The 27131-nt window shown below is 52.6% G+C and overlaps 1 protein-coding gene across 4 annotated transcripts in view; it reads right to left on the bottom strand.

Moving 5' to 3' along the window:
• The window catches only part of IDE (insulin degrading enzyme), a 1118175-nt gene that overhangs the window by 337549 nt on the left and 753495 nt on the right, over nucleotides 1-27131 (bottom strand). For all 4 annotated transcript variants that reach the window (XM_085606153.1, XM_085606152.1, XM_085606150.1 and 1 more), the window contains exon 17: nucleotides 21268-21388. In XM_085606153.1, the coding sequence (XP_085462279.1) occupies nucleotides 21268-21388 (121 nt within the window). The remainder of the gene's footprint in view (nucleotides 1-21267; nucleotides 21389-27131) is intronic.

The following is a 27131-nucleotide window of genomic DNA, read 5'->3' as shown; positions in this document are numbered from 1 at the left end:
CACCCCCCCATCCTGAGCAAGGAATGGGACCAGTCCCAAGACAGACGGGGACAACAAACCTCCAAGCCACCCCAACCTAGAGGGCAACCACCCACAAAGGACAACGGCAAGACAAGGCCAGATGACCCTTAAGCAGAGGATAGCAATGGAAGGAAGGGAGGTGAGGGAGGACAGGGACAGAAAGCAACCCCCCTCCCCCAAAACTGGAGTAGCCAGAGCAGCAGGGCACCGGAACCCCATCCTCCAAAGGAGGAAAGAACCGCCCCCAGACGGAGCCACCCGTCAAGAACAAGGAAGGCACTCACAGAAGACACAGCCCCCCACCAGGAGGGGAGTAGCGAAGACCAACCCAAGGGTTCTCGCAGAATAGGGGAGGAAGGACGGGCCGTGAAGGAATCTGCGGCTAGAATTGTCTCTACCAGATACATCGTTACCGAAGGTAAGTAACTCGTACATCCAATGCAGAACAGAGGGCCCCACAGGGGACCAGATCTGTGGACCGGGTAGAACCTCGCCCCTGCCAGGCCAAGGGAACCTCCACAAGCAGGAACCCACCGACCCCAAGGGGATGTAGGAGGGAAAGCAGGCTGAAGAGGCTCGTACACTCACAGCAGAGGAACCAAGGGCAAGGACGGAGAGGCTGAAGAATCCCACTCCCCCACAAGGCATCACAGCTTCCGCCCAATGCCAAGAGAGGAAAAGCAGAAGAAAAAGAAGAAGCAGCCTAGAGGGCCCAAGGAAACTAGGGAAAAGAAGGCAAACCCACTCCAGATGGAGAGCAGCCTGCCAGCCAGAACAGCGACGGCAGTCAAAGCCAGGAGCAAGAAGAATAGCCCGAGGCCCCAGGAAGGCGCCCGGCAAGGGAGACACAGGATTATCCCAGACCTCAGGACAGGAGCAGGGAGAGGAGGAGATGCCCGGGCCACCACTACGAGTGGCCGCGCACACGACCACAGGAAGCAAAAGCAACCTACCTAAACGCCATGGAGAACCGGCACCCTAAGGCGACCAGAACCCTCTAGCAGAGCGCAAGCCATATGATAGCTACCACTACCCAAATAGGGTACGTTAAGTCCCAAGATAAGGGAACCATCTTTGAAGAACTTCCGCAGCAGAGGAAAAAAAAATGCCACGGGGAATAACACACCCCTGCTGAAGGCTTGAAAAGCAGCCCAAGCAAAGCCTGCGCAACAACTCCTGCAGAACCACACACAATCAACACAAGGGCCGTCCAGCAGCCAACAATGCCAAAGTCCCAAGAAAGGACGTAAACAGCCAGAAAACACACTGCACAGCCAGAGCAGCCAGCTTAAGAAGGCCCAGAATAAACCCAACTCGGAGTCACTGAGGAGGGGACGGAGGAGGATATGGCGGAGGAGGACGGAGCCCTGCCAAGAGCCTTTGGATGGCGGTGTCGGCCGGGGCATGAAACAACAGGCTGCCATCAAACGGAAGGTCGAGGAGTCGCTCGCGAATATTCTCAGGGAATACTCCGTCCCTAAGCCAAGCATGGCGACAGAGAGCGACTGAGGAAGTCATGGCCCTGCCCAGCACCTCTGAGATGTCCAGAGCAAAGCGGAGAATAAACGCCGCAAGCTCCCGGCCATCCAATGCATGATGTCCACCAGGCCAGACTCCTGGGACACTGCAGATCCCAGAGACTCAGCCGAGTTCCAATAACAGGAGGAGGCCCTAGCCAGCACACACAATGTGTTAAGGGTCCGCAGGGCCGCGCTGGTCGAGGCGAACATGTTGCGTCCCCAAGAGTCCAGCCAGCCGGCCTCCCGGGAGGGCGGAGTCAACAGTGGCGGCAGGAAGGGAAAAGCAGTCCGCAAGAGGGGGCTGGCGGTTGAGGGCCGAAGGGAAAGACACGCCGGGTCACGCGGCGCCGGGAGGTGACGGTGCAGAAGATGCTGAGGCACCGTGTCCCCTGAGGCAGGACGCCTCCAAGCCCCCGTCAAGAAAGAAAGGAGCGAACCTTCAAAGGGAAGTAAGATTTCCCTCCCAACAGAGCCCTGGTGGAGGACCTCCAATAGATGGTCCGCCCGAAAGTGAGCCACCGGGTCACCCATGCGCAGAATGCCCACAGCCGTGGAAACTGCGTGACCGAAGGCCGCACCCGCCTCCGTAGGGCAACGCGGTGGAGAAAGCAGCTCCTCCGTGGGCAACGGCTGCAAACTAAGGTGGCCGTCCCCGAGGCCAAGCGGGGCGGGCAAGGGCCAGACCTGGAAGTCAGAAGGAGCCGAAGAATGAGGGACCTGCCGCTCTTCTGATGAACACCTCTGCCTCAGGGAGGGCGGGGAGCCGCCCTTCGACGCCGGTGAAAGACACACCACACGGCGACCAGTCTCCGGGGAGGACGACACCAATATACAACCTGACTCCAGAGAAGGAGCGTCTGAAGACGAATCTGCGGTACGACCCCTGCACGGAGCCGTAGAGTCCGCTGCTTGAGGTAGGACGTCAGCACCAGACGGCATCACCGGACAAGGTACCTCCAAGTCACCCTGCACCAGGGACCGGAGCGGAGTCCGGGGTAGAGCTGGAGCCGCACCGGCGTGACACTGACCCGACCCAACCCCTGCCGAGGCAGCCACCTGTGTGGGGGAACGAGACTGGCCTGGGGAGTGGCACAAAGCCCTCAGCCAGCCGCGGCCCAGAATGAGGCGAAGATCGCTCGGCAACCCATGTGGCGGCGCCAGGGACGATTCAACCTCCGACTCGCCCTCCGACGAGGCAGCCGCCTGTGGGGAGGGACGAGAGGGGCCCGGAGAGGGACAAGCGGTCTTCCCTCGGCCTCCACCCGGAGAGGGACGAGGAGGGTCCACCAACCCCTGTGGCTCCGCACGGTCCAGCTGCTGCCGGCGCCGTAGCGGCGTCACCTCAGCCTTAGACAGGACCACCTTGTCAAAAGACCAAGAGAGGCTCGGGGACTGCGACCCGAGCCCCGACGACCTCCCACGACACCAGAGGGACCTCAGCGGGAGTTTGCAGCTAGGCAGAGACACCGTGGCCTGAAGGAGGTGCCCCAGAGGAGCCACACCCCACCAGTACCACATCCTCCAAGCCTGGATCCGAACCAGTCGGCGCCGGGACCGGAGCCACCGGCGGCGCCGCAGAGGGATCTGCGCAGAGCGAGGGATCCGCCGATGCCCCAGGAGGGGAAATAGGAGGAGACACCAGCGAGGCCTGCAAAGCCCCGCGTATGTCTCCATTTGGACTCTCGACGCCCCAACACCGGGAAACTGTGGATAGGGCTACACGCAGGGCCGCATCACCCGCGGAAACCAGCCCCCAGGGACAAACTGCGACACATACCCACCAGGTAGCAACGCTCATGTGACATCGGAGAAGGGAGAGGATGACAACCATGGCCGCTTCTGAAGCCGTCCGCCGAAGCAGACCGAGGGGAGGACGTCTACCTGGAGAGATGCGCCGAGAGAAGTTTCACCCGGCGCTCCCGCCGCGACTTTGGCTTCAACTGTTGGCACGCAGTAGAATCTGTGGAGCCGTGATCCTCCCCCAAACACCACATACAAATGAGGTGAGGATCCGTCGTCGTCATAAGATGCCCACAAGACGTGTAAGTCTTAAAGCCCGAAGGCATTCGCATACTGTTCCACCAAAAGAAATGGACGAGAAAAAAGGCCCGTAGCAAGGATCGGATCCGCGTTGCACGCGGAAAAGGAAAAAAACTGATGTAGGCGAGCCGAGGCAGGTCTTATGTGACTTCGCTGACATCACGTACGCGGACGACGCCTGGGCGGAGTCGCATGATGTCGCCACACCCCCGGCGCGCAGGGTTGCTGTGGCAAAAAAATTCCCAGATACAGTCTCACGCCTGGGAATAATGCTACATGAAGTAATCTGCGGCTAGTAGTCTCTCTCAGATAGATGTCTTGCAGGGGGACACCACGTCCCAATGCTGTAGTAGCTGCTGTTGCCCTGGTAGAATGGGTGCGCAGCCCAACCAGAGGTTCCTTTTTAGCCAGAGAGTAGCAGGCTTTAATGCACAAGACAACGCATCTGGAGACAGCTCGCTTGTGCACATCCCGGCCTTTCTTGGTGCCCACATAGCCAACAAAGAGCTGGTCAACCACCCGGAACTGTTGTGTGCAGTTGAGATACAACAAGAGCGCACGTTTTGGGTCCAGACGGTGGAGCCTCTCCTCTTCTCTTGAAGGGTGCAGAGGCAGAAAGAAAGTGGGCAGAGTTAGTTTGCCAGAGATGAAAGGCAGAGACTACTTTTGGTAGAAAGGAGGGACGCGGTCGAAGTACAACCTTGTCCGGATGAATCGTCAGGAAAGGAGGTTAGCAGGAAAGAGCCTGGAGCTCACTCACCCGCCGAGCGGAAGTGATGGCCACCAGGAAGACAGTTTTCAAAGTCAATAACCGCAAAGGACAGTTATGAAGAGGCTCAAATGGAGCGCACATCAGATATGTGAGAAGCAGGTTCAAGTCCCATTGAGGCATCACAAAAGGAACAGGAGGGAAAAGGGGAGTAATGCCTTTGAGAAATCTATTGACAACCGCGGACTTGAAAAGAGAGGGCTGATCAGGCAACCTAAGAAAGGCTGAAAGAGCAGAGAGGTAGCCCTTGATAGTGCCCAAAGCAGAGCCCTGCTGGGCCAAAGAAAGGAGGAACAATAGGACCATAGCCCGAATGTCCCGGAATCGCTGTTCGGGAGGATAAACCCGAAACTGCGCCGTATCCATAACTGCCCCGATAAAGAGGAGCTTCTGAGAGGGAATCAGGTGCGACTTCGGCACGTTGATGGAAAACCCTAGCAAATGCAGGAGGTCGGCAGTAGTCTGAAGGTGGAAGACGACTGCCTGGGGCGAACCCGCTTTCAACAGCCAGTTGTCAAGATAGTGGAAGACTGAAACCCCTGATCTGCGCAGATGAGCTGCGACCACCGCCATCACTTTCCTGAACACCCGAGGAGCACAGGTAAGGCCGAAAGGGAGCACGGTGAACTGAAAATGCTCGTGGCCCACCGTGAACCGTAGGTAATGCCGGTGGGCTGGCAGGATGGGAATATGAAAATAAGCATCCTGCAAGTCCAACGCTACCTGCCAGTCTTGCGGGTCTAGAGCAGACAAGGCCTGTGCTAGCATGAGCATCTTGAACTTCTCCTTCCGGAGGAAATGATTGACGTTCCGGAGGTCTAAGATAGGGCGCAGACATTTGTCCTTCTTTGGAACCAAGAAGTAGTGGGAGTAACAACCACGACCTACTTCTGGCGTCCGAACGTGCTCGATGGCCCCCTTGGCCAAGAGGGCCGTAACTTCCTGCTGGAGAAGTGGCAAGTGTTCCCCCGACATGCAGTGGTACAGAGGTGGCATGGCTGGAAGGGTAGATTAGAAGGGGAGGGAGTAGCCCCTGCGGACTATTTGCAGAACCCACTTGTCCGAGTTTATGACGTGCCAGTGGGGAAGGCGATAGCGAATCCTGCCACTCACTTGCGTCAGGTGGGCCTGAAACACCGGACTAGGAAGGTTTGGAGGTGGCGGCAGGGGAGGTGGTGGACTGCCCCGTCCGCTGTCCCTGGGATCCACCACGGCGGGTCCCACGTCCACGGCTGCGCTGAGACTGCGGCTGTGCAGACTTGCGGGTCTGAAAAGAACGCGCCTGGGCGCCCCGACCTTGACCACGAAAGTACCGAAAAGCGGACCCCGAGGGAATACACATGGTGGCGAGACCCAAGGACTGGGCCACAGCCCGAGAGTCCTTAAAGCGTTCCAAGGTGCTACCCACCTTATCACCAAAGAAAAACACACAAGATGATGGACGGAATGTTGCACATTGGCAAAACATTCACCCCCAGTCACAGATCTGGGTTTAATCCATCGTTATTTTGCTCACCATGCCACCCCAGTTCAGACATGGCCATATGCAAATCAGTCTTGACCCTGTGCCTCATGGGAACAGTCCAGCCCGAGCTGCCAAGCCATGTCTTCCCTGGACCGGAATCAAGCATCCTAGGACCGGTTTCAGGGTTTCACCCCTCTTCAGCCAGGATAGCTTGACTCCAGTGGCATAGTGAGCACGGGACCCACGTCTGGGCATACCCTTCCCAGATAGGGCGAACAGCAAAACACACAAGATGATGGACGGAATGTTGCACATTGGCAAAACATTCACCCCCAGTCACAGATCTGGGTTTAATCCATCTATGGATTTAGGCCCAGATCTCTGTACTGGGGTGAATGTATGACATTGTTCTGCATTCTTTCCATCAACTGTTTTTGCATTTATCACCAAAGAGGCGTGTACCGTCAAAGGGCATGTCCAACAGGGTGTTCTGGACATCCCCAGAGAAGCTAGTAGTGCAGAGCCAAGCATAACGACAGAGCGCCACAGTTGTGGAAAGTGCCCTACCGAGAGAATCGGGCATGTCAAGCCCACAATGAATAGTAAATTTCGCAGCATCTCTCCCTTCGGTAATGGCCTGGGAGAGAACCACCCGTGCTTCCACAGGGCACTGAAGTAGCACCTGTGCCACAGTGTCGCACATAGAATGGGAATAGCGGCCTAGCAGGCACGTAGTATTCACTGCTCGCAACCCAGAGCTGGCAGATGTGAAAATCTTTTTCCCAAATTGCTCCAGTTTCCTAGATTCCTTGTCTGGAGGAGCAGAAGGGAACGCACTCGGCGAGGCAGAAGCCTTGACTACCAGACTCTCAGGCGTCGGGTGCTGTGTGAGAAAGCTGGGGTCGCCAGGCGGAGTGGGCGCGTCCCACCCTTGTCTACAGGGACTCCTGTGTTAGATTTAATCCAGGTGCCTAACAGGATATCAGTAAGTGCTTCAATGAAGGGCAGTAATGGCTCCGCAGAGGAGGAATGCGGCTGCAGGACCTCAGTCAGGAGATTGGTCCTAATAGGTACAGAAGGGAGCTCGAGGTTAAGAGCCTCAGCTGCCCGACGTAAAACCACCGAAAAAGTCCCAACCTCCTCCGTGGCCACGGAAGAAGGGGACAGAGTGCCAGGGTGTGGGGAGAAATCCAGATCCACTGGACCCTCCACATCACCTTCCCATTCAGACTCATCCTCACACTGAGCTGCAAGAGGGTCCTCAGACCCCTCCCAGTATTCCCCTTCGTCCACCGGTTGCTGAAGGGGCTGGTAAGGACGGGGTGCCGGATCCAGGGCCGGCGCCGAGGCCGTCGCCCAGGCTGAGGCCGGAGCCGGCGGTGCCGCAGGGTATGGTGCCGGCGTAGCCATGGCCAGAGGCAAAGGCATCGGGGCAAACCCTTCCGGAAAGGAAGGGTAGGCCACAGACAACTACGGGGGCTCTAACGGAGCCGTGGAGGAGTTACCACCTGTCCCCTCCACCGCGTCCCGCGACCGGTGAGGAGTAGAAGAGAGACGACACTTCTTCGACTTTATGGCGCCGAGACTTACCTGTCCCCAATTACGACGAGCGATGCGGATGGCTCCGCGACCGGTCCCTTGACCTTCCATGGGATCGGGACCTTGATCGGCGCGGAACCGATTGCCGGACCTCCAACAACTTTCGGGAACGCTCCCGCAAAGCTTTCTGCATCATGGCCCGGCAATCGGGGCATGCCTCGGGGTCATGGGCGTGCCCCAAGCAGAAGAGACACACGTCGTGAGGGTCCGACACCAACATGTTGCGACGGCATTACCTACAGGACCTAAACCCGGGCATCTCTATTGCACCAGGAGTCAAGCACATGACAAAAGAAGTCAGAAACCAAGTTAAACTTTTAACTATGGGTACTGCTCCCTCTCGGGTCTGCGCTGCTGCGCGGAAAAAGAAAGAACCGACGTCAGTGCGAGTGTGCGCGTCTAAGTAGCTCCGACGACGTCATCTCGGCGGCCACGACTCCAGCGACGTACGCGGAGCTGTATGACGACGCCTACCGACGTGCAGGAGTACTGCTGACGAAAACTTTACGGATCCAGTCTGACGCCTGGGGATATTCTAAGGTAAGGAATCTTTCACTAACGTGTCTCTTTCAGATCCTCATGTATACCGACTAAACAAAACGCCAAGAATGTAAATGCCCACCTAGCAATGGATCAGTAAATTAATGAATTTATGAGAATAGATGTACAGGATAACTTCCATGCTCCTTCCAAATCGTAGAAATGTCTTCAGCTAATGCTAAAAGGGCCGTCTGTGGAAATCGAAAATAATTGCGGTTAGCATGAGCTGAAGCCATCTTGTTTGCAGCATCCATTTTGTTAGCCTTGTGATTCTGCAGTCTTAACTGTTGCCTGCTTTTCTATTCTGCTTGAGTCATCAACCTCAGTTAACTCCTTCTGTACTGAGCCAGAGCAATGTATGGGCTCAGAAAGGCCTGTAGTTGCTAGAATGCACCTGTTTGAGAATGTAACTGTCTATCATATCCTACTGATGTAAGCAGTTCTGTTTCCCCTCCCACTCTGCTGACTAAGTGATATTCATATGCCCATGTTAGTCAATAGCTATTCCTGTGTATGCTTGTACCTTCTATTTGAGTCTACATGCTTACTCTGCAACAAACTGTGTATAAAAGGACCATGGTTTCTGTATTCCATGTACTACCTCCTACAGCGCCTGAGGGTGTTGTATTGATGTAGTCCAACTCATGAGTGATTAATAAGCTTGTTCTTTGAATTTCAGCTTCAGTGGCAATCTCTATTTTGTTGGATTAAGGACCCGTGGACAGAGAAGGGTGAACCTGCACCGGTGTGCCCCTAAAAAGGCACATTTCCACAGATGGAGCAGGATTGGTCAGAATCAAGTCCAAAGTGGACCGACTATGGAAGAGTAACTTAGAAGCGGGATGACACCCTTGAGTCTTCTCAGGGGACCAAGAGTGGCAGGATGGGGCATCTAGTTTTCTAGCTTCCTATTGGTCAGCGCTTCCTGCTTCCTTCCAGAGCTTCAGTGTTTGTCCCTGCAGGGGGGGAATGGACCTAATACAGCTTACTTTTGCAGTCAGTGACCCTTTAGCTGGCCGCAAGGTACTGCAGGTACTTTTTCTTTTTTTTTTTACTTTTTGTCAAGCACTCAATAAGAGTACATGGCAGCCCAAGTCAATTTACCGCCCCTCCCTTGTGTTGCTCATCTCCCGCTGTCTTTTGTTGCTCCTCCCTCATGCCCTCCTCTAGCAGTCCATTGTTGCTACACCCCCTCTCCTCCCCACTCTCCCTCGTGTTTCCCAACTTTCACCTCCTGCTCTCTACTCCGTTGTTGCAGCTCCATCCTTCCCCTGCACCTCCCACATGTTGCTTGCTCCCTGTGCTTTTTTAGACATATTGCACAGCAGTGCAGAATGCTGTGAAGCATGGCTTAAAGAGAAAAACAGCACTATGACGTGGTCAATGCTGGCCATGTCATAGCACTTTTTTCTTTACTTTAAGCCATGTTGCATAGCAGCCCACATTGAAGTGCAATGTCTAAAAAAAAAAAAAAAAAAAAAAAAACACTGACCTAGTCAATAGGTCCCACATAGGTGAAACCTTCTGTCTTTGCCAAGGCTTGTTTTCATTGCAATCACATTGTCCAGGAGCACTAACAAACTGCAGGACTTGTCAGTTCAGCTTCCCTTCACAGCATTTCTTTATTTTATAGACAAGATAGTTTTGTGGGCAAAGGTGTTCTTTTCCTCTCTCTTTCATGTAGACCAGTCCACTCCAAACCTCTTCCTGCTACTTCATCCTACCAAGGAGGAGGAATGGTTACACCATTTGGACCCTTTTAAAACCCCAAATTTTACACTGACAGAATCTGCAAGTCTTAGATAGACAACCAACTTCCAACTTTTCTTGGGTCCACACTGGCTCCAAAATAAAACAGACAATTGTCTGTATGATCCTCCTCTGTATTACCATCTGCTATAGGAATCAGAGCTCATTCTCGTTCAAAACAAATATGGAGGAGGGTAATCTCGAACCACCACAATCCATCTTGGGGCAATCTCAATTACTCTTCAAAGGTCCCTTGTGGAAATCCACCTGTATGGGAGGCGAAGGGGTTTGTGAACTGACATCAGATGGCAGGCTCATGTACAGTATGTGATTAATGCACAGCCTATGCTCAACAGGATATGCCGCCTAAAATAAGGTTGCCTCATGTGTATGTCTCCCACATTTCCATTAAAAGGGTACCTACGAGGAAAGATAGATTTTTAGCTGTCCCTGTGAAAGGGTCACTGTAACAGTTACAGGAAGTTACCACACAATCTGAGCGCTAAACTTAGGGGCTAGGGGTTTTTGGTGTGCATGGTATGGTGGCACTAGTCACTCTTCAGTCTCATCGACGTATACATGTTGAAATGCGCTCTGTAATAGCAAGGGAACTTCCTGTGTTTGTGGAGCCGAAAGGGAGATGGGTGGGAGGAGCATTACTGTTAGTTAGGGGTTAGCAAGGATGGTAAAGGTGCTATTTACACTGCTCCCCTGGAGGCGGGGGTGGTGGGTCTGGGCGGATGGGTGAGGGTAATGAGTATACCTTATCAGTGGACAGAGGGCATTGAAAGGACTGGAAGCTCAGCCTCACGCATTTGGGCTTGCTCAGGACTGCTTCAGGCCTAGTGGTCCAGGTACAGTATAGTTATTTCTCATATTTACTTGGAATTCTTTATTGTGTATCGTTAGGTGGGATACTTTCTACTAAGGATCAAGGCACTCTGTTTTTTGAGGTGATGGATAGGTTCTTCAGCCCTAAAAAATGTGAAATCCTTAATGAAAGCAATGGCAAACCCTATATTAATGCATATGGCAGAGTTAATATCGCTAATACTATCATATCAATGCTTCGCAAAGTTCGAAGGCAGAGGTCTGCAGTGTGTCTGGGGCAATGCCTGGGAACAGCGAGGGTCCCCCCAGGGTCCAGTAAAGGTTTGTAGAGTGCTCATTCAATCAATCAATCAATCGGGGATTTGTGAAGTGCACTACTCACATGTGAAAGTCTGAAGGCACTGGGGGAGGGAAGATAGGGGGGGTGCAGCTCAGAGTCCTGAATGTGTGCAGAGTGGGGGAGCGTCCGATGTCAACCAGGGGCTCGTTCCAGGTCTTTGCCGCGATGTAGAAGGCTCTTACACCCGCTCTGGCTCTGTGGATACGCAGGGTTTTGGCGATGGCATGGTCGGCAGAGCGGAGGTTTCTCTTGGGTATGTGGAAGGAGACTCTTTCATTGAGGAATTGGGATCCAGTGTTGTGGGGGAATTTGTAGGCATGGGTGAGTAACTTGAAGGTTACTGTCTTCTCAAAGGGGAGCCAGTGGAGGTCTCGCAGGTGTTGGGTGATGTGTTCATGTTGTGGGATGCCGAGGACAAGTCTGGCCGTGGTGTTCTGGATGGTCTGGAGTTTGTTGATTCCGGCATAGAGGGCGTTTCCGTAGTCCAGTCTGCTTGTTATGAGTGAGGGTCTTTCTGGATTGGGGGGATCCATTTGAAGGTCTTGTGAAGGATGCGGAGAGTGTTGAAGCAGGTGGAGGCAACGGTGCTGATCTGTCGGGTCATGGTGAGGGAGAGTAGAGTATGATGCCGAGGTTTCAGGAGTTGCCCGTGGGAGTGTGGGGGTTTCCGAGGGCGGTGGGCTACCAGGTGTTGTCCCTTGCAGAGGGGGTGGGTCCGAGGACGAGGACTTCCGTCTTCTCAGAGTTGAGCTTGAGGCAGCTGCTGCTCATCCAGGATGCAACGTCTTTGATTCCTTCCTGGAAGCTGAGTTTGGTTGTGTGGGGATCCTTTGTGAGGGAGAGGATGAGCTGGGTGTCGTCATCATAGGACACTATGCTGAGTCCATGCTGTCCGACGATGGCGGCGAGGGGGACCATGTAGATTTTGGGCTTGAGCGATGATCCTTGGGGTACTACGTAGTTGAGCCCTGTGGGTTCGGAGAGGAAGGGCGGAAGTCTGATTCTTTGGGTTCAGCCGATGAGGAAGGAGCGGAGCCAATCGAGGGCGGTTCCCTGTATGCCGGCATCGTAGGGTCTGGCAGTGAGAGTACGGTGGGAGACGGTGTTGAAGGCTGCAGAGAGATCTAGTAGGATAGTCATTCTGATGCAAAATGGGCAATGCAACAGAAAACACATCTTCAAGTTCGGCAGGGCCTCTGCAGAACCCTTTTAAGTGACCTTTTTTCCCTGGGGTCCTTTTAGCATCATTCTAGTGGATAGATGGGGTAGTGCCTTCCACCCTCAATTTCCTTTTTACTCGAGCATTTTTTCGTTGGATTGTTTGCCTTGTGATAGTCTTCTCTGCAGCTGACCCTCAAGTTCGATCCGGCCTTGACTGGCCGTACGCCCCATCGTATACTTTGCTTGTGGCATCCGTGTCTGAAACATTAAATATTACTCCTTATCTGGGTCAACAAGGATTAACAGTGATATCCTCTCTAAAGGATGGGAAGACATCAGCACCCATCATGCACTCTGTGACTCAATGCCATGATCTGAAGCAATGCAGATTCTCTTCAGGAGGAAAGTTTGCCAAGACCTTGCTAATGAGGACAAGACTACCTAGAAATACTGGATGACCTCTTTAAAAAGCCCTTTCCTTATGTGAAAGGGTGGGTACGGTCCCATCTACTTTATCAATGCCATGTTGTTGTATCTGAAATAAAGGACTTCTACTGGAATCCATGTATCTGTAATTACTGTCTTACCTCTTTCTATGCTTTTGCCAACATGACACCCAACATCTAACAGAACTTTGCAAAAAAAACATCTCCTATAATTCCAACAATGCACATCGGGTTTCTAAATCCTCCAGTGTTTTATATGGTTTCTTAACGCCATTCTGAGCTATGGAGATGTCGGAGTTATATCCCTTTTAGTCTATGCTTGGAGTTAATGGACGTGAGATGCTTGGCTGTTAGAGTGCAGTAGGCTTACAAATTAGTTGCACAAAACCCTGGCTCAGAAGGTGAGACACCGTCCTTTGGTTTCTGGGCCAAAGCCTACTGACAATGCTTTTGAGCGTGGTGTCATGCAGATCAAATGGTTGTGTGGGATAATGGACCTTTCTGGCAGGATGTTTATTCTGGAAGGGATAACTTTGTCTATTGTCACAAGGATTAATATAATGCCAAGTCTTTTTCATACCCTGTATATCTGGATCACTCAAAGCTATGCTTGGTACTATGTCTAAAAGTTATGATGACTACAGAGAAGTGCTCAGGAGTTCTTTACCAATTATTGATTTTTATTAGGAAACAGTTTTTACACTGCCCTGATGGGTTAGACAAGTGATGATGAAACAGGCATTGGCGTCTCCTGTATTGGAGCTCACTCAATGAGGGGTGAAATAGTTTATAAGGAGTTATGTCGTCCCTATAACCTGTTGGTGGATTAGCCAACATAATCCACCTTCAAGAAGTTTCACTTCAAACTAGTGGTGGATATGGTCGCAATTATATCAGCAAGCTCTGAACTTGCAAAATCCTCACTTAAGGATCACGCCATAAAGTGTACAATGTTTTATTATGACACGAGTTTATGGTTTTATTAAGGACTAGAAGTCAAGGACTATTCCAGTCAGGAGCAAGCTAAGCCGATAGGTGATATTGTACGGATAATGTATTGTCCCTTCCAGAGAATGAGTTTTTCAGAGAAAGTGAGCCATTCTTAGGTTTCTTGCAAAGAAGGTTTGGTTTGAGTTATGTGAAATGGTGTGATAAAGAAACAATGTACTAGCATCTCAATGAGCTCACAGGAATTACGCACTTTCGGTGTTTGTCAATTTTTGGTGGAAAATTGAAGCCAAAATAAAAAGCAAATGTTACTGTCGAAATAAATAGCAAACCAAGTGGTGCAAAAAACAGAGAAACTGCTGGGGAAATACTTAAGTACTTATGAACTATGGTTGCTTATTCACAATCTAAAAAAACAGATGGGACATGTTCCTTTACCTGTTACGGGAAATGTCACTGATATTGTAATTTTTTGGCAAGCTGTTGAGTGGTTATAAAGAAAGAGAAAATGCATTATCATTCCCTTCGTTTTCATCCTAGAATCTCAAATTTCCGGCATGATAGCTAGGAAATTTATCGTTCATGGTTATCTCGTTCGGAGATGAATTGCTTATGTTGCAAGGGTATATGTCAAATGATATTATGGTTTAAATCTGTTTATTGATTTTACGCAAACATATAAATCAAAGCCCACAACTCCGTAGGCACAATACCAGTGAGACAATCGCGTTGCCTGTCATATCATTACTAGGGGCTATTAACGTGGAGCGGGCCCATAAACATAAAAGAAAAAACACATAAGAAAACATACAAACACTCAACAATACCCCTCCTCCCTTTCCCTCGTCCACTTTAACGGAAAGAGTGAAGATATCGTCTAGGGGTCAACGCCGTCGTTTGCTGCGGTTCTGGGGAATGGCATCTGGAATTTGTATGTCTGCTAGGCGCAGCAGTCGAAGATAGCGGGGGCAGGTCAACTCCCGAAATTCGGACACTAGCAGGGTTAGAAAGGGCCTCCATAACTCTGGGAATTCGGACCCTCTACCAGCTAAAGTGAGAGTGAGTTTCTCCATGCCTAGCACCAGCCAGAGTCTCTGGAGCCATCCGGAGTGTGTTGGGAGCTGGGCAGAGCGCCAGTGTATCAGTATGTTTTGTGTCGCTGCGCCTAAGGCAATAGCAATCAACCAGCCCCTCCGAGACTTGAGTGGGTATGTCAGCGAGTTGGGCAAGCCCAGGAGGACATAAGCAGGAAATCGCGGAAGCTGCGTCTCCAGGTGGAGGTCTATTTCGTCCAAGATTTGGGACCAATATGGTTGTATATAAGTACAACTCCAGAGAACATGCTCCAGAGTGCCCACCTCTCTGCACCCCCTCCAACACAGCGCACTCCGGCGAGAGTCAAAAAGATGCAGGCGCTCCGGCGTGTAGTACCAATAAGTGGCAATTTTGGTCATGGTCTCTGTAAGTCCCATGTGGTGCGCCGAGTGCCGTGCTCTATGGTAGATGCCTTCCCACTCTTTATGGCTTAGGGATCTGCCCAGATCCCTCTCCCAGCGGGCCCGGCCTGCATTGTATGCGTGTGTGGTAGTGTCTAAGAGCATTTTATAGAGATCAGAGATTATTTTCTTATCAGACGTGCGAGTTACCAGCCATTTTTCATAAGGGGTCAGTAGGCGCTGTGCCTGAGGTCTAACCTGCGGATGGAGTGCCCAATGTCTAACTTGCAAATAGAGCAAGCGCTCGGATTCCGGGAGACCATAGTGTTCCTTGAGCTTCGGGAATGTAATTATACCATCAAAATCGAAAAGATGACCCAATGACCTACAGGAGGAGGAACGCCAGGTGCCAAAGGTCCGGGTGTCCGCACCGGGATGAAACTCCAGGTTATCAAATATTGGGGTTAGAGGTGACGGAAAGGAGGTCAATCGGTGGGTAAGGTTAGTGCGGTCCCAGGATTCCATAACAGTGCTTGTGATATAAGAGGCATAGAGATTGGGAGGTCTGTGCTGTTTACGAAGAAAAGGAATGCCTTGCAGCGGCCTGGCTGCCACCGCTTCGTCCTGGAACAACCAGTGCTTCTCCGATTCCAGTTGGTGCCATTCCACTAGGTACCGAAGCTGAGAGGCATGGAAGTAGAGCTGAAGTCAGGCAACCCTACCCCTCCCCTTTCCGGCGGGAGAACTGCCACCACGTGTCGGAATTGGGGTTTGCGGCCGTGCCAGATAAAACGCGCAAGATCCGCCTGAGTCTGTTCGATCCAACCCGACGGGGGCGGAGGGAGAGGGTCTGAAAGGAGGTACAAAATCTGCGGAAGTACCGTCATTTTGGTGGCCGCGATCCTGCCTAGCCAGGAGATTGTGCAAGTTTTCCATCTGTTCAACTCTTTGCGTATGTGGGAGCGGAGGTTAGAGTAGTTAATGTCCGCGGTGGCCTGGAGGGTTGGGACTAGTTGAATTCCCAAGTAGGGGATCGAGGCAGATGCCCAGCTCATGGTATGCACCTCCTGAATATGGGCCAGAGTGAGCGGGGAGAGGGAGATGTTAAGCGCTATGGATTTGTCCAGATTGATTTTAAACCCCGACCCTCGCGCAAAGCCATAGAGCTCGATGAAGAGAGCGCGTAGGGCTGGTATTGGATCTGATAGGGAGAGCAGAATATCATCCGCATAAAGGCTAATGGTGTGAATGTCCCCTCCAAATTTGATCCCGGTGATAAGGGGATGTCGTCGGATTCGAAGGGCCAAGGGCTCCATGTAGAGCGCGAATAGGAGGGGCGATAGGGGGCACCCCTGCCTAGGGCCCCTCCCTATGGGGAATCGGGAGGAGGTGTAGCCATTAACTCGAACTGTCGCCTTAGCGGAGCGATAACAGTTTAGAATCCTGGTGCGTAATTTCTCCCCTAAGCCTGCGCTTACCAGGACCATCTCCAGATACGGCCAGTGCACTCTATCAAAGGCCTTCTCCACGTCGATGGGCAGAAGCATGTATTCCCCGTGTGTGCGGGATGCCTTTTCAATCAGATGTAAAATGCGCTTAGTATTGTCACTTGTTTGCCTCTGAGGGATGAAGCCCGCTTGATCTGGGTCAACCAGGTAAGCCATATGCGGCGCTAATCGAGTCGCTATAATGCTAGTGTATAATTTAATGTCTATATTCAACAGAGATATGGGCCTGTAGGCGCCGCAAGCTGTCCTGTCTTTCCCAGGCTTTGGGATAACCACTATTGCGGCCTCTAACATTTCCCCTGGGATAGCACCCTCTTGGTCAAAGGTATTGAACAAACCCGTCAGGAGTGGGGCCACTTGGTTGCAAAATGCCTTATAAAAGGCAGCCGTGTAGCCATCCGGGCCAGGCGATTTGCCCACCTTGAGGCGTGATATTGCAGATATGACTTCCTCTATCTGAATAGCCCTATCTAGGTGATCTGCTTGCGCTGGGGTTAAAGAAGGCATATGGGCCGCGTCTATGTAATCGGCACTGATCTGGGTTTCCAGGGGTTCCCGTGTAAAGGTCTGCATAGAAGTCTCGGAATACTTCCACTATAGCTGCGTTGTCAGTTACGGCCTCATCCCCCTGGGGTCCGGATTGTGTGAACCCCCTGCTTCTGTCTAGCCTCCCGTAGCTTGTTTGCCAAGAGGCGGCCGCATCTATCCCCTCCTGTATAGTACGAGTGTCGGAGCCTAATGGCCGCAAACTCAGCCCCGTCCTGATCTAAGGCTGCAAGCTGCTTTCTTTCTATGCATAGCTGCCGCCAAGCACGGGAGGCGCCGGTTCTCTGATGCATCTGTTCGAGCTTCGAAACGCGCTGTGAAAGTTCCGCCCGCTTGCAGCTGCGCTCGCGGTTGTGGGCGGAGGATATAGCTATAAATTCCCCCCTCATGACTGCTTTCAGCGCCAACCACTGCGTCGCCAGAGTTGGGTCCGAGTTAGAATTGTGAGTGAGGAAATTTGTGATGGCTTTCTGGAGCTGCTCGATGACAGAGGGGTGGTGTAGCAATGTGTCGCACAAGCGCCAGTGTCGGAGAGGCTGCAAAGAGGGCAGGAGCTGGAAGGTGGCCAGAACCGGGGAATGATCTGAGAGGGAGGCCGTTAAGATTTCAGTGCTCAAAGCGTGGGCCTGAAGTGAGAGGGAGCTAAGAAAATAATCAAAGCGTGCGTACGTTTTGTGTGCCCCCGAGTAAAACGTATAACCTCGACTGGTTGGGTGAAAGTGGCGCCAAAGATCTGACAACCCCAAGTCGAGCCCGTCCGCTGGCCGAAAGAACCCCCTTTTGACCGGTTCTCTGACAGGAACGATCTAAAGTATTGTCAAAGACAATGTTAAGATCGCCGCCCAGCAGCAGACGGCGGTTGGCGGCGGCTTCATCGAGGGAATGGAGGAGGAATGCGATCTGTCCTTCATTGGGCGCATATATGGAACCAACCCCAAAGGTCACCCCCCCCCCCCCCCCCGATAGGAACTGATAGGCTAGTAATCGGCCCTTGATCTCTGCCCCTTTTTGTAACACCCTGCCAGTGAAGGATCGGGAAACCAATATAGCTACCCCAGCTGATTTGGAATTGGCAGAAGAAAACATCTGTGTAGGAAAGGCCCGGGATTGCATTCTATGTTGGTCCTTAGCCAAAAGGTGGGTCTCCTGTAGGAGGCAGATGTCTGCTTTCGAGTGTTCCAAGTAGCTAAGGATTGCTCTTCGTTTAACAGGATTATTCAATCCCCTTACATTTAGCGTAAGGACTTTAAGAGGGTTGTGTGGCATCTACGGTCCAGAGGCAGAGCAGGTGGCGATGAAAGCTTCTGGCCATGTGAAGCACATGAGTGCGACAACCCAGGCCATCAATTCGATTGTGCGGTAGCTTTTAAGTGCAACAGAGGAAAGTGGACGAGGGAACCCAACCCCAAAAAACCCCCCAAAAAACCCCCCTCCTAAACAACTGTTCCAGCGACAAAAAACGCTGGCAAATACAAACAAAAAAGTCAATATCCAGAGAAATTGTCCGTCTCCTTGGCGAAAGCAGGAGAACGTCAGTGTGGGGACCATAATGTGACCAAGGGGGAAGTCTCGCCCCCCCCGCCGCCCACCGGGGCCTCCTGAACCAGTTGCGGTAGACTATGGGTGCCATCTGCTCACTCGGCACCGGGGCCCGCCCCGGCCAGGGCATCCGTCGCGGAGGCCAACGCATCCCGCTGGCACTTTGCTATGTCTGTCTTGTTGGGCTTCCAGGCCCGTCGGCGCCCACCCTGGCGCCGCCACCCCGACGGAGAGGGTTCGGGCCCCGAGCCCGGGCTTTGACAGTCGTCGTCCCCGCTCGGCTGTGACAAATACAGCAAGCGGCAAGATTCAGAGAGTGAGCGCAGATGGTGGAGCTTGCCATGGAGTCTAAAGATGAGGCGAAATGGGTGACCCCACGAGTACGGAATACCCTGCTGCCGAAGATGTTCAGTCACAGGGCGGAACTGCCGGCGGCGCTGCAGGGTAATCCGGGCCAGGTCTTGATAGAGCACCGGTGAGTGCCCCTGGTAAGAGATAGGGTGAAGGGCTCTCGCCTTTGTGAGGATCGCCTCTTTGGTTTTGAAGTCCTGGACAAACACAAGTATGTCTGCTGGGGGGACGTTGGGCCCCCGGGGCGGGCCAACTCTGTGCGCCCTATCCAAGACGATCTCAGCGCCATCCGGAGCTGCCAGGATATGGCGGAATAGTCCCGTGGCGAATGCAAAGAGGTCTTTGGTGTCGTCCGATGGCTTCACTCCCTGGATACGGATATTATGCCTTCGGGATCTGTTTTCTAAGTCCTCCAGGCGGGTCTGGACATCCAGATGCTGATCCTGAAGTCGGAGAATCTCCTGTTGGAGCGTGTTCATGTCTGACACTGTAGCGTCGCTCTTTTCCTCCAAAGTCGCTACACGCTCCCCAACGTCATCAACATCCCGGCGGATCTCCTTTATCTCAGCTGTGAGATCAGCCTTCACCGTCTGCAGGTCCGCCCTGAGAGTGTGGAAGAGGGATTCCATGAACGCTTTGGTGACCGGTTCATCCCCGGCGCTAGGAGGTTGCTGCGGAGTCGCCATCATGGGGGTCACGCCTGCAGGGCTGGAGACAGAGTGAGAGCGCCCGAAGATGTCCTTCAGAGGTTTCGGTTTTCTCGTCCTAGATGAGGGCATAGTCATGAGGTCTCCGCTAAAGGACCCGCACCAGGAGGTGCGTCAGTTCCGCTGCCGGGTATTGAGGGACATCAGGATATGAACCCCAGGAGTACGGAGTCAGGCTCCCGAACCGTCACCCGGACCGCCGCCCACTGCAGCCAAACAGGGCCCAGGTGAATGCCTCGTGGGGGTGGCAATTAATGAGTTACGCTGTCCATCCGAGATTATGGAGGGGAGGGGTCCATGCACACCCAGGGGCCAATGTCTCTCTGCGACATACCTTCTATCCCGCCGGCTCGTCCACAGGTACTCCCCTCGGCTCCTGCTATCCGGTCTAGGCAGGTGAAGGCCCTGGTGCCCCTCAGGCCGGCGGTCGTCTGCTTTGCTGGGCCAGGGGTGGCCACTCGGATCCTCCCCTGCAGGTGCACTGGAGGGCCGGGGCCCCCGGCAAGCGTGAGTGCCTCCCACCAGGTCCTGGCCGCCACGCTCTGTCTGGCCTCTGATGCGCCTCAATCCCACCACCTCCGGGTTCAGTTAGCCAATGCGGCGGGCCCCCTCTTCAACTCCAGGCCGGGGATCCGATGGGGCCTCGGCCCCGCGCGACTGGGAAGCAGCAAGGCAGGGCGAGCCCCCGCTGTGGCACACCTCCCTGCCCAAATCCAAGAGGTGGACGCGGTCCTCGCCGCCCCCGCTGCTGGACGCCGCACCGCTCTGGAAGCAAGAGAAAAGTAGCCCGCAGGGGCACAGGTGCACGGGGGGGGGGGGTCGCCTGGTCCGGGCCCCCCGGCGCGGCACTCCACACAGTCGCCCGTCCCAGGGCTCGCTACAGTCTTCGCCGCCGGACACCTTCTTCTAGGCCGCACCAGGGGGTCCTGTCCCGGCGCCCCCCGGGTGCAGGGGCGGCCACCAGCGCCGGCTCAGGCGCCACAAACGCAGGAGAGGGGCAGGTCGCGCTCCGGATCCAACGAGGCCCAGGGCTCGGGCCACCTCGGGACGTCCGCTGGGCACCAGGAATCGCGCTCTACCTCCTAGGCCGCCGCGGCCTTCAGGATCCAGCAGGGCCGGCCCGCGGGCGGGGCGGCAAGTCTCAGGGCAGAGGCCGGGATTGGCGAAGCTAGCCTCGACGGTCCTCGTGTAAGGCCGCTGCGTTGGTGAAGAACCCGTAGAGTGCTTTCCGATGAAGGCCGGGTCGCCTCTCCTCCTCCCGGCACCCGGCCGCCCGGAGCCACCGACCGCCGCCGAGCCCCACCACAGTCGAGGTCAGCAAATCCCGGGGCGGCCCTTCGTCAACGCCGGCAGCCGTCTGCAGGTCCCGTATTAGCCAATCGAAGCTAATTTCGGTGGACGGCGGGCAGGAGCTCCAGAAAGCGCGTCCTACCTCGCCGCCATCTTGGCCACGCCCCTGTCAAATGATATTAAAAGCAAGAGGTGGCAAAAGAGATTAACTGCTCACTACATGTCAGGTAACAAACCTTGCACATGGTGTTGCTAAATCTAAAAACAATGATTCCCACAAGTACACACTAAGGCAAAAGAAAACAATAAAACACCCCAGTGGAATCAGAGTAAGACACATATACGTGTGGAGATGCACATTCTTATCGCTTTCAGTTTAGTCACTGAAAATAACTTCAATAGCTGGTCTGAGAAAAGTGAAAGCTAAATAACTAAGTCATAAAGGGTGTGCAGTCTCTCACCATCAAGAGCTTCTTTCAATTCATCTTTTGTCCAGGCCACTTCAGTCATGAGCAATCGCAGGTAGTACATAGCATGCTGATGAGGCTGCTCCGCTCGGAAATTGTTCAGAGATCTCATGTACTATTGAAAGATAGAAATACATGTTATTATTATGTGGGGTAGTTGTAAAGTGCTGTGTTTCATGTTACTTTTGCTACACTTCCGTAAAACCAATAATATTCTTCTGTACCAATGGCAAGTAAGGTATTCCTGAACAGATACGTGGGTTTGGCCTGACATGGATATGTAGTGGCATCTACTAAATATTTAAGCAAAGATTCATTCAAATGCCAATGCTATATTCATTCAGTTTTCCTTCGCTGTAACAGAGGCTTTTAATGGTGATCAATTTATTATACAACATTAGAAATGCCCATGATTGGTAGGATTAACTGGGCGCTTGCTGACACCAGGTCCAAATACTGCAGCCATCCTTAATAGAGTGCGAAAGAAAATTGGCTGTTTTGAAGGTATAGTTTTGATATGTTGGGGGTCAGAAAAGGTACAAGAGATATTACCAACCCTTGACGTGGACATTCTCCGCACCTACAGAGGTAGTGCGAGAACATGAAAATCACATCATCTACAACCAAGTGGTTAACCACTTTGGTGCTCATGACTAGCTGGACTCGTCATGGCACACAGTGGGCGTGTGCTCATGACAAGTCCAGCTCGTCATGACACCCACCCACGGGGGTAGCGCTGGCGCTCCCCCCGTGGGACTCCGATTTGGGAATTTTTACCGGGGAAGGCAGGGGAAGCCCTTCCCCTGCCTCCCCCTGCCCCCGTACACGTCATCAATGACGTCAGCGTGCGAGGCGCGCTGACGTCATTGGAGGTTTCCCTTTCTTCCCCGACGCACTGGAAGCCATTTGCTTTCAGCGCGTCGTGGAAAGAAAGAGATGAGTTTTGGCTCTCGGGAGAGGTGGATTCAAACAAAAGAGTCATCGGGGGGAAAAGAAAGAGTTTTCCTTTCCCTCCAATGCCTCGCTCTTTTGTGCATTCCTGCTGCGCAATCGTGCAGCAGGAATGCCCACTAGACGCCAGTGATGTTTTTCGTTTAAAGGGCTAAATTTTAACTGTTTGGGGGAGCGGCCCCTTAGGCAAGGGTCACTCCCCTTTGGGGGTTATGTTTTTGGCTGTCTGCCCCCATGGGGGGTGGGGGGGGGCAGATTGCCTTTTATTAATCTAGGGCCCACTAGGCCACCAGGGATTTATTTGTGGGGAGTGGCCCCTTGGGCAAGGGTCGCTCCCCCTTGGGGGCATTGTTTGTGGCTGTCTACCCCCATGGGGGGAGGGGGTGCGGGGTGGGGGACAGATTATGCTTTTTTTTTATAATGGGCCCACTACACCACCAGGGATTTATTTGTGGAGTGTCCCCCCTTGGACAAGGGTCGCTCTCCTTTGGGGGCAATATTTGTGGCTGTGTCTGCACCCTAGGGGGCCAGATCGCCATGTTTTTAAAAGAAAATTAGGCCCACTAGACCACCAGGGATTTATTTGTGGGGAGTGGCCCCTTGGGCAAGGGTCGCTCCCCTTTGTGGAGCATTCATTTTTCCGTTTCTGCCACCCTGAGGGGCAGATCGGCTGATTTGTTTTTTTGTAGGGCCACTAGGGTTTGTTTTTTTATGTTGGGGAGCGGCCCCTTGGACAAATGTCACTCCCCTTTATGGGAGGATGATTGTGGCCATTTCTGCCCTCTTTGGGTGGCAGAATAGCAGTATGTTTTAAGGTCCAAAAGGGGGGCAGAAGCCACTAGACACAAGCGTTTTTAAATTTTTGTGTTGGGGAGTGGCCTCAAGGGCAAGGGTTGATCCCCTTTTACGTGGGTGAATATTTTATTTATACTCTTAGGCCCACCTACCCCTTAGCTTGGCTGGTGGATTGTGTGTGGACTGGTGCATTATTTGCATATGTGATTGTAATGTTTTTTTCTCCTTTTTATTCTAGTGTAAAGCTTTTGATTCCTGTTTGCGGTTTCGACAGTGGTTGTTCTGCAGTTTTGCGTAGTTGGATTTTTTTGGTAAGAAAAACATTTTTGTTGTATTTACTCCAAATGAGTATTATTGTCACGTATGAATGAATTTTTTTTGTAAGTGGTGTCATAATGGCAGCATATTTAGTTAGTGTTTTGAGCAGGAAATTCTTTGCGATGTGTTTTGCATTGTCTTATGTGTCATTTTCTTTTCTCTTTCTTTTTTAGTGGGATATTGTTGAGCCATACTGTGTCTGTGCAGAGTAGCTGGTGGTGAGTTTAGCTGCTTCTGGCAAGTGAGTGGTATCGTTTTCGAGTATATAGGTATTTTTGATAAAGGTGCATTTTGTTTATTACTTATTTTACAAAGTGTTTGTTGTTGTTGACGTGTTTGACAAGTTACCTTTATTAGTAAGCATTATGGCTAGCCGTAGAATGACTGCTCAGCAGGTGGTTGGTATGCTTCTTGAATCTTCCTCTGAGCAGGATCATGAGACTGACAGTGCCTGCTAGGCCTCCTACTGGAAGTGCTGGACTCTGGATTGATCCAAACATGGTGCAGCCGGTGTTGCCTGCCTTTAGTGGTGATGCAGGGTGTAGAGTGGATTATGAAATTTTTTTGCCTATACAGTTTTTTCAGTTGTGTATGGATGATGTATTTTTGGTTGAGATTGTTGAGCAGACTAATTTGTATGCTGAACAGTTTTTGAGGGACAACAGTGACAAACTTAGGCCCCACTCTAGAGCTACCCGGTGGACTCCCACAAATCTGGAAGAGATGAAGAAGTTATATGGTTTGACTTTATTGATGGGTTTGATAAGGAAGCCGTCCATGGCTTCATATTGGTCTACCAGTCCTTTGATGGCAATGGCCATATTTCCTGCAGTTATGACTCATGATCGATATTTACTTTTGCTACGGATGCTGCAATTTGTTGATAATTCTTTGGCGTTGCCACGAGATCACCCTGACTGTGTCCGTCTTTTTAAGATTCAGCCTGTTCTTGATCACTTTGTAGATCGATTTTCAGAGATCTATACTCCAGGGAAAGAAATATCTATTGATGAGTCTTTGGTCTTGTTGAAGGGCCGTTTAGTTTTTAGGCAGTACATCGCTAGCAAGAGGGCGCACTATGGAATTAAGCTGTATATGTTGTCTGAGATTAGGACAGGATATGTTTTTAATTTCCGTGTGTACCCTGGGAGCTATCCCTACTAATGTTTCTTACAGATATATCGTTACCGAAGGTAAGTAACTTGTTCATCTGAAAGAAACACATAGTGATAGATTCCTTACCTTAGAATAGATACCCTAGCAATACCAACCGCTGTGGTGTGTCTGTGAACCAAGATCATACCAGGAAGCCGTCTCTCCGGACTAGGCTGTCCAGGCATTAGTGCTTAGTAAAAGTGTGCAGCAAGGCCCATGTAGCTGCCTGACAGATGTCTTGCAGGGGGACACCATGTCCGAATGCAGTAGTGGCTGCCGTAGCTCTAGAAGAATGAGCACGCAGTCCCACCGGAGGTTCTTTTTTAGCCAAAGAGTAACAGGCTTTGATACACAAGACGACCCAGCGGGAGATAGTCCTCTTGTGTATCGACCGACCTTTCTTGGTGCCAACGTAGCCAACAAAGAGGTGGTCATCCACCTGAAACTGTTGTGTGCGGTTGAGATAAAATGAGAGCGCACGTTTTGGGTCCAGACAGTGGAGCCTCTCTTCCTCTCTGGAAGGATGCGGAGGCGGAAAGAAGGTGGGCAAGGTATTAGTCTGCCCAATGTGAAAGGCTGTAACAACTTTTGGCAAAAAGGAAGGACGGGGCCTGAGCACAACCTTGTCCGGATGGACCGATAGAAAAGGAGGCTTACAAGAAAGAGCCTGGAGCTCACTCACTTGCCTAGCGGAGGTGATGGCAACCAGGAAGGCAGTCTTCAAGGTCAAGAGATGAAGAGGACAGTTGTGAAGGGGCTCAAAGGGAGCGCACATTAAGTATGTAAGAACCAGATTCAAGTCCCACTGTGGCATCACGAAAGGAATAGGAGGAAAAAGGTGTGTAATGCCTTTAAGAAATCTATTTACAACAGGGTACTTGAAAAGAGAGGGCTGATCAGGAAGCCTGAGAAAGGCAGAAATAGCAGAAAGGTAGCCCGTGATAGTGCCCAGAGCAGAGCCTTGCTGGGCCAAAGAAAGAAGGATCAAAAGGACTTCTGAAAGAGGGGCAGAAAGGGGATCCACAGCCTTTGCTGTGCACCATGCCACAAACTTGTTCCACCTGCAGGCGTATACCACTTTAGTGGAGAGACGCCTGGCTGCCAGAATGACATCACAAACGCCAGGAGGCAAGGAATCAACTGCCGCCGCTCAATCTCCACCCAAAGAGGTGGAGGCTGGACAGGTTCGGGTGGAGGACCGTCCCCTGCTGCTGCGACAGATGATCCTCCCGAAGAAGCAATCTGATCGGAGGATCGATGCTCATACTGTGTAGCTCGGGATACCATACTCTTCGAGCCCAGTCCGGGGCCACAAGGATGACTTGTGCCCGGTTGGGCCTGATCTTCAGCACTCTGGGCAGAAGTGGTATAGGCAGAAAAGCGTACAACAGACCGCAACTCCACTCGTGCTGAAAAGCGTCGCTGAGCGAGTGCCGCCCTGGAAATTCCAACGCTCAGAACTGCTGACATTGCGCGTTCTCTTCGGTGGCGACTAGATCTAACCAAGGCTCTCCCCACTGCTGAAAGAGACCTTGCACCACCTCCGCGTGAAGACCCCATTTGTGATCCATCATGCACCTGCGGCTGAGTTTGTCTGCCCTAGCATTCAGAGAACCTGCCAGGTGTTGAACCGCCAGGAAAACGCCCTGATGTTCCATCCATGTCCAGAGGCGCAGAGCCTCCTGACAGAGGGTCCACGAGCCCACTCCGCCTTGCTTTTTGCAGTACCACATGACGGCGGTGTTGTCTGTGAACACCTGCACTACTCCTTGACACAGGGAAGGAATGCCTTCAGTGCAAGTCAGATCACCCGAAGTTCCAGAAAGTGGATATGGAGCTTGGAGTCCGCCGGAGACCAGAGGCCTCTGATCTCCACCTCTCCCAGGTGGCCGCCCCAACCCAGGAAGGACGCATCCGTCACCACCGTAAACTCCGGTTGGGGAAGGGAGAGGGATCTGCCGTCTACCCAATGCCGGTTCGTGAGCCACCACTGCAACTGTCGGGCAGTGGCCTCCGAGATCTGGACGTGATCGGACAGGTTCCCCAGATGCTGTGCCCACTGGAACTTCAGGTCCCACTGTAGAGCCTGCATATGCCATCTGGCATGATCGATCAGCAGGATGCAGGAGGCCATGAGGCCCAGCAACCTCAGGGTCACTCTGACCGAAACCCAGGACAAGGGCTGAAAGATCGGAATCAGAGCCTGAATATCCCGGACTCGCTGTTCGGGAGGATAGACCCGAAACTGAGCCATGTCCAGAACCGCTCCGATGAAGAGGAGCTTCTGAGAGGGAATCAAGTGCAACTTCGGCACATTGATGGAGAGCCCCAGCAAATGCAGGAGGTCGGCCGTAGTCTGGAGGTGGGAGACGACTGTCTGGAACGAGCCTGCCTTCACCAACAAGTCGTCGAGATAGGGGAAGACAAACCCCTGATCTGTGCAAATGAGCTCGACCACCGCCATCACTTTCGTGAACACCCGAGGGGCGCTGGTAAGGCCAGACGGGAGCACGGTGAACTGAAAGTGCTCATGGCCTACCGTGAACCACAGGTAACATCTGTGGGCCCACACGACTGGGATGTGGAAGTAAGCATCCTGCAAGTCCAGCGCTACCATCCAGTCTTGTGGATCGAGAGCA

Source organism: Triturus cristatus, chromosome 1_2 (genome assembly GCF_964204655.1).
Source record: "Triturus cristatus chromosome 1_2, aTriCri1.1, whole genome shotgun sequence".
Lineage (NCBI taxonomy): Eukaryota > Metazoa > Chordata > Amphibia > Caudata > Salamandridae > Triturus > Triturus cristatus.
This window is presented reverse-complemented; position numbering and strand designations above follow the sequence as displayed.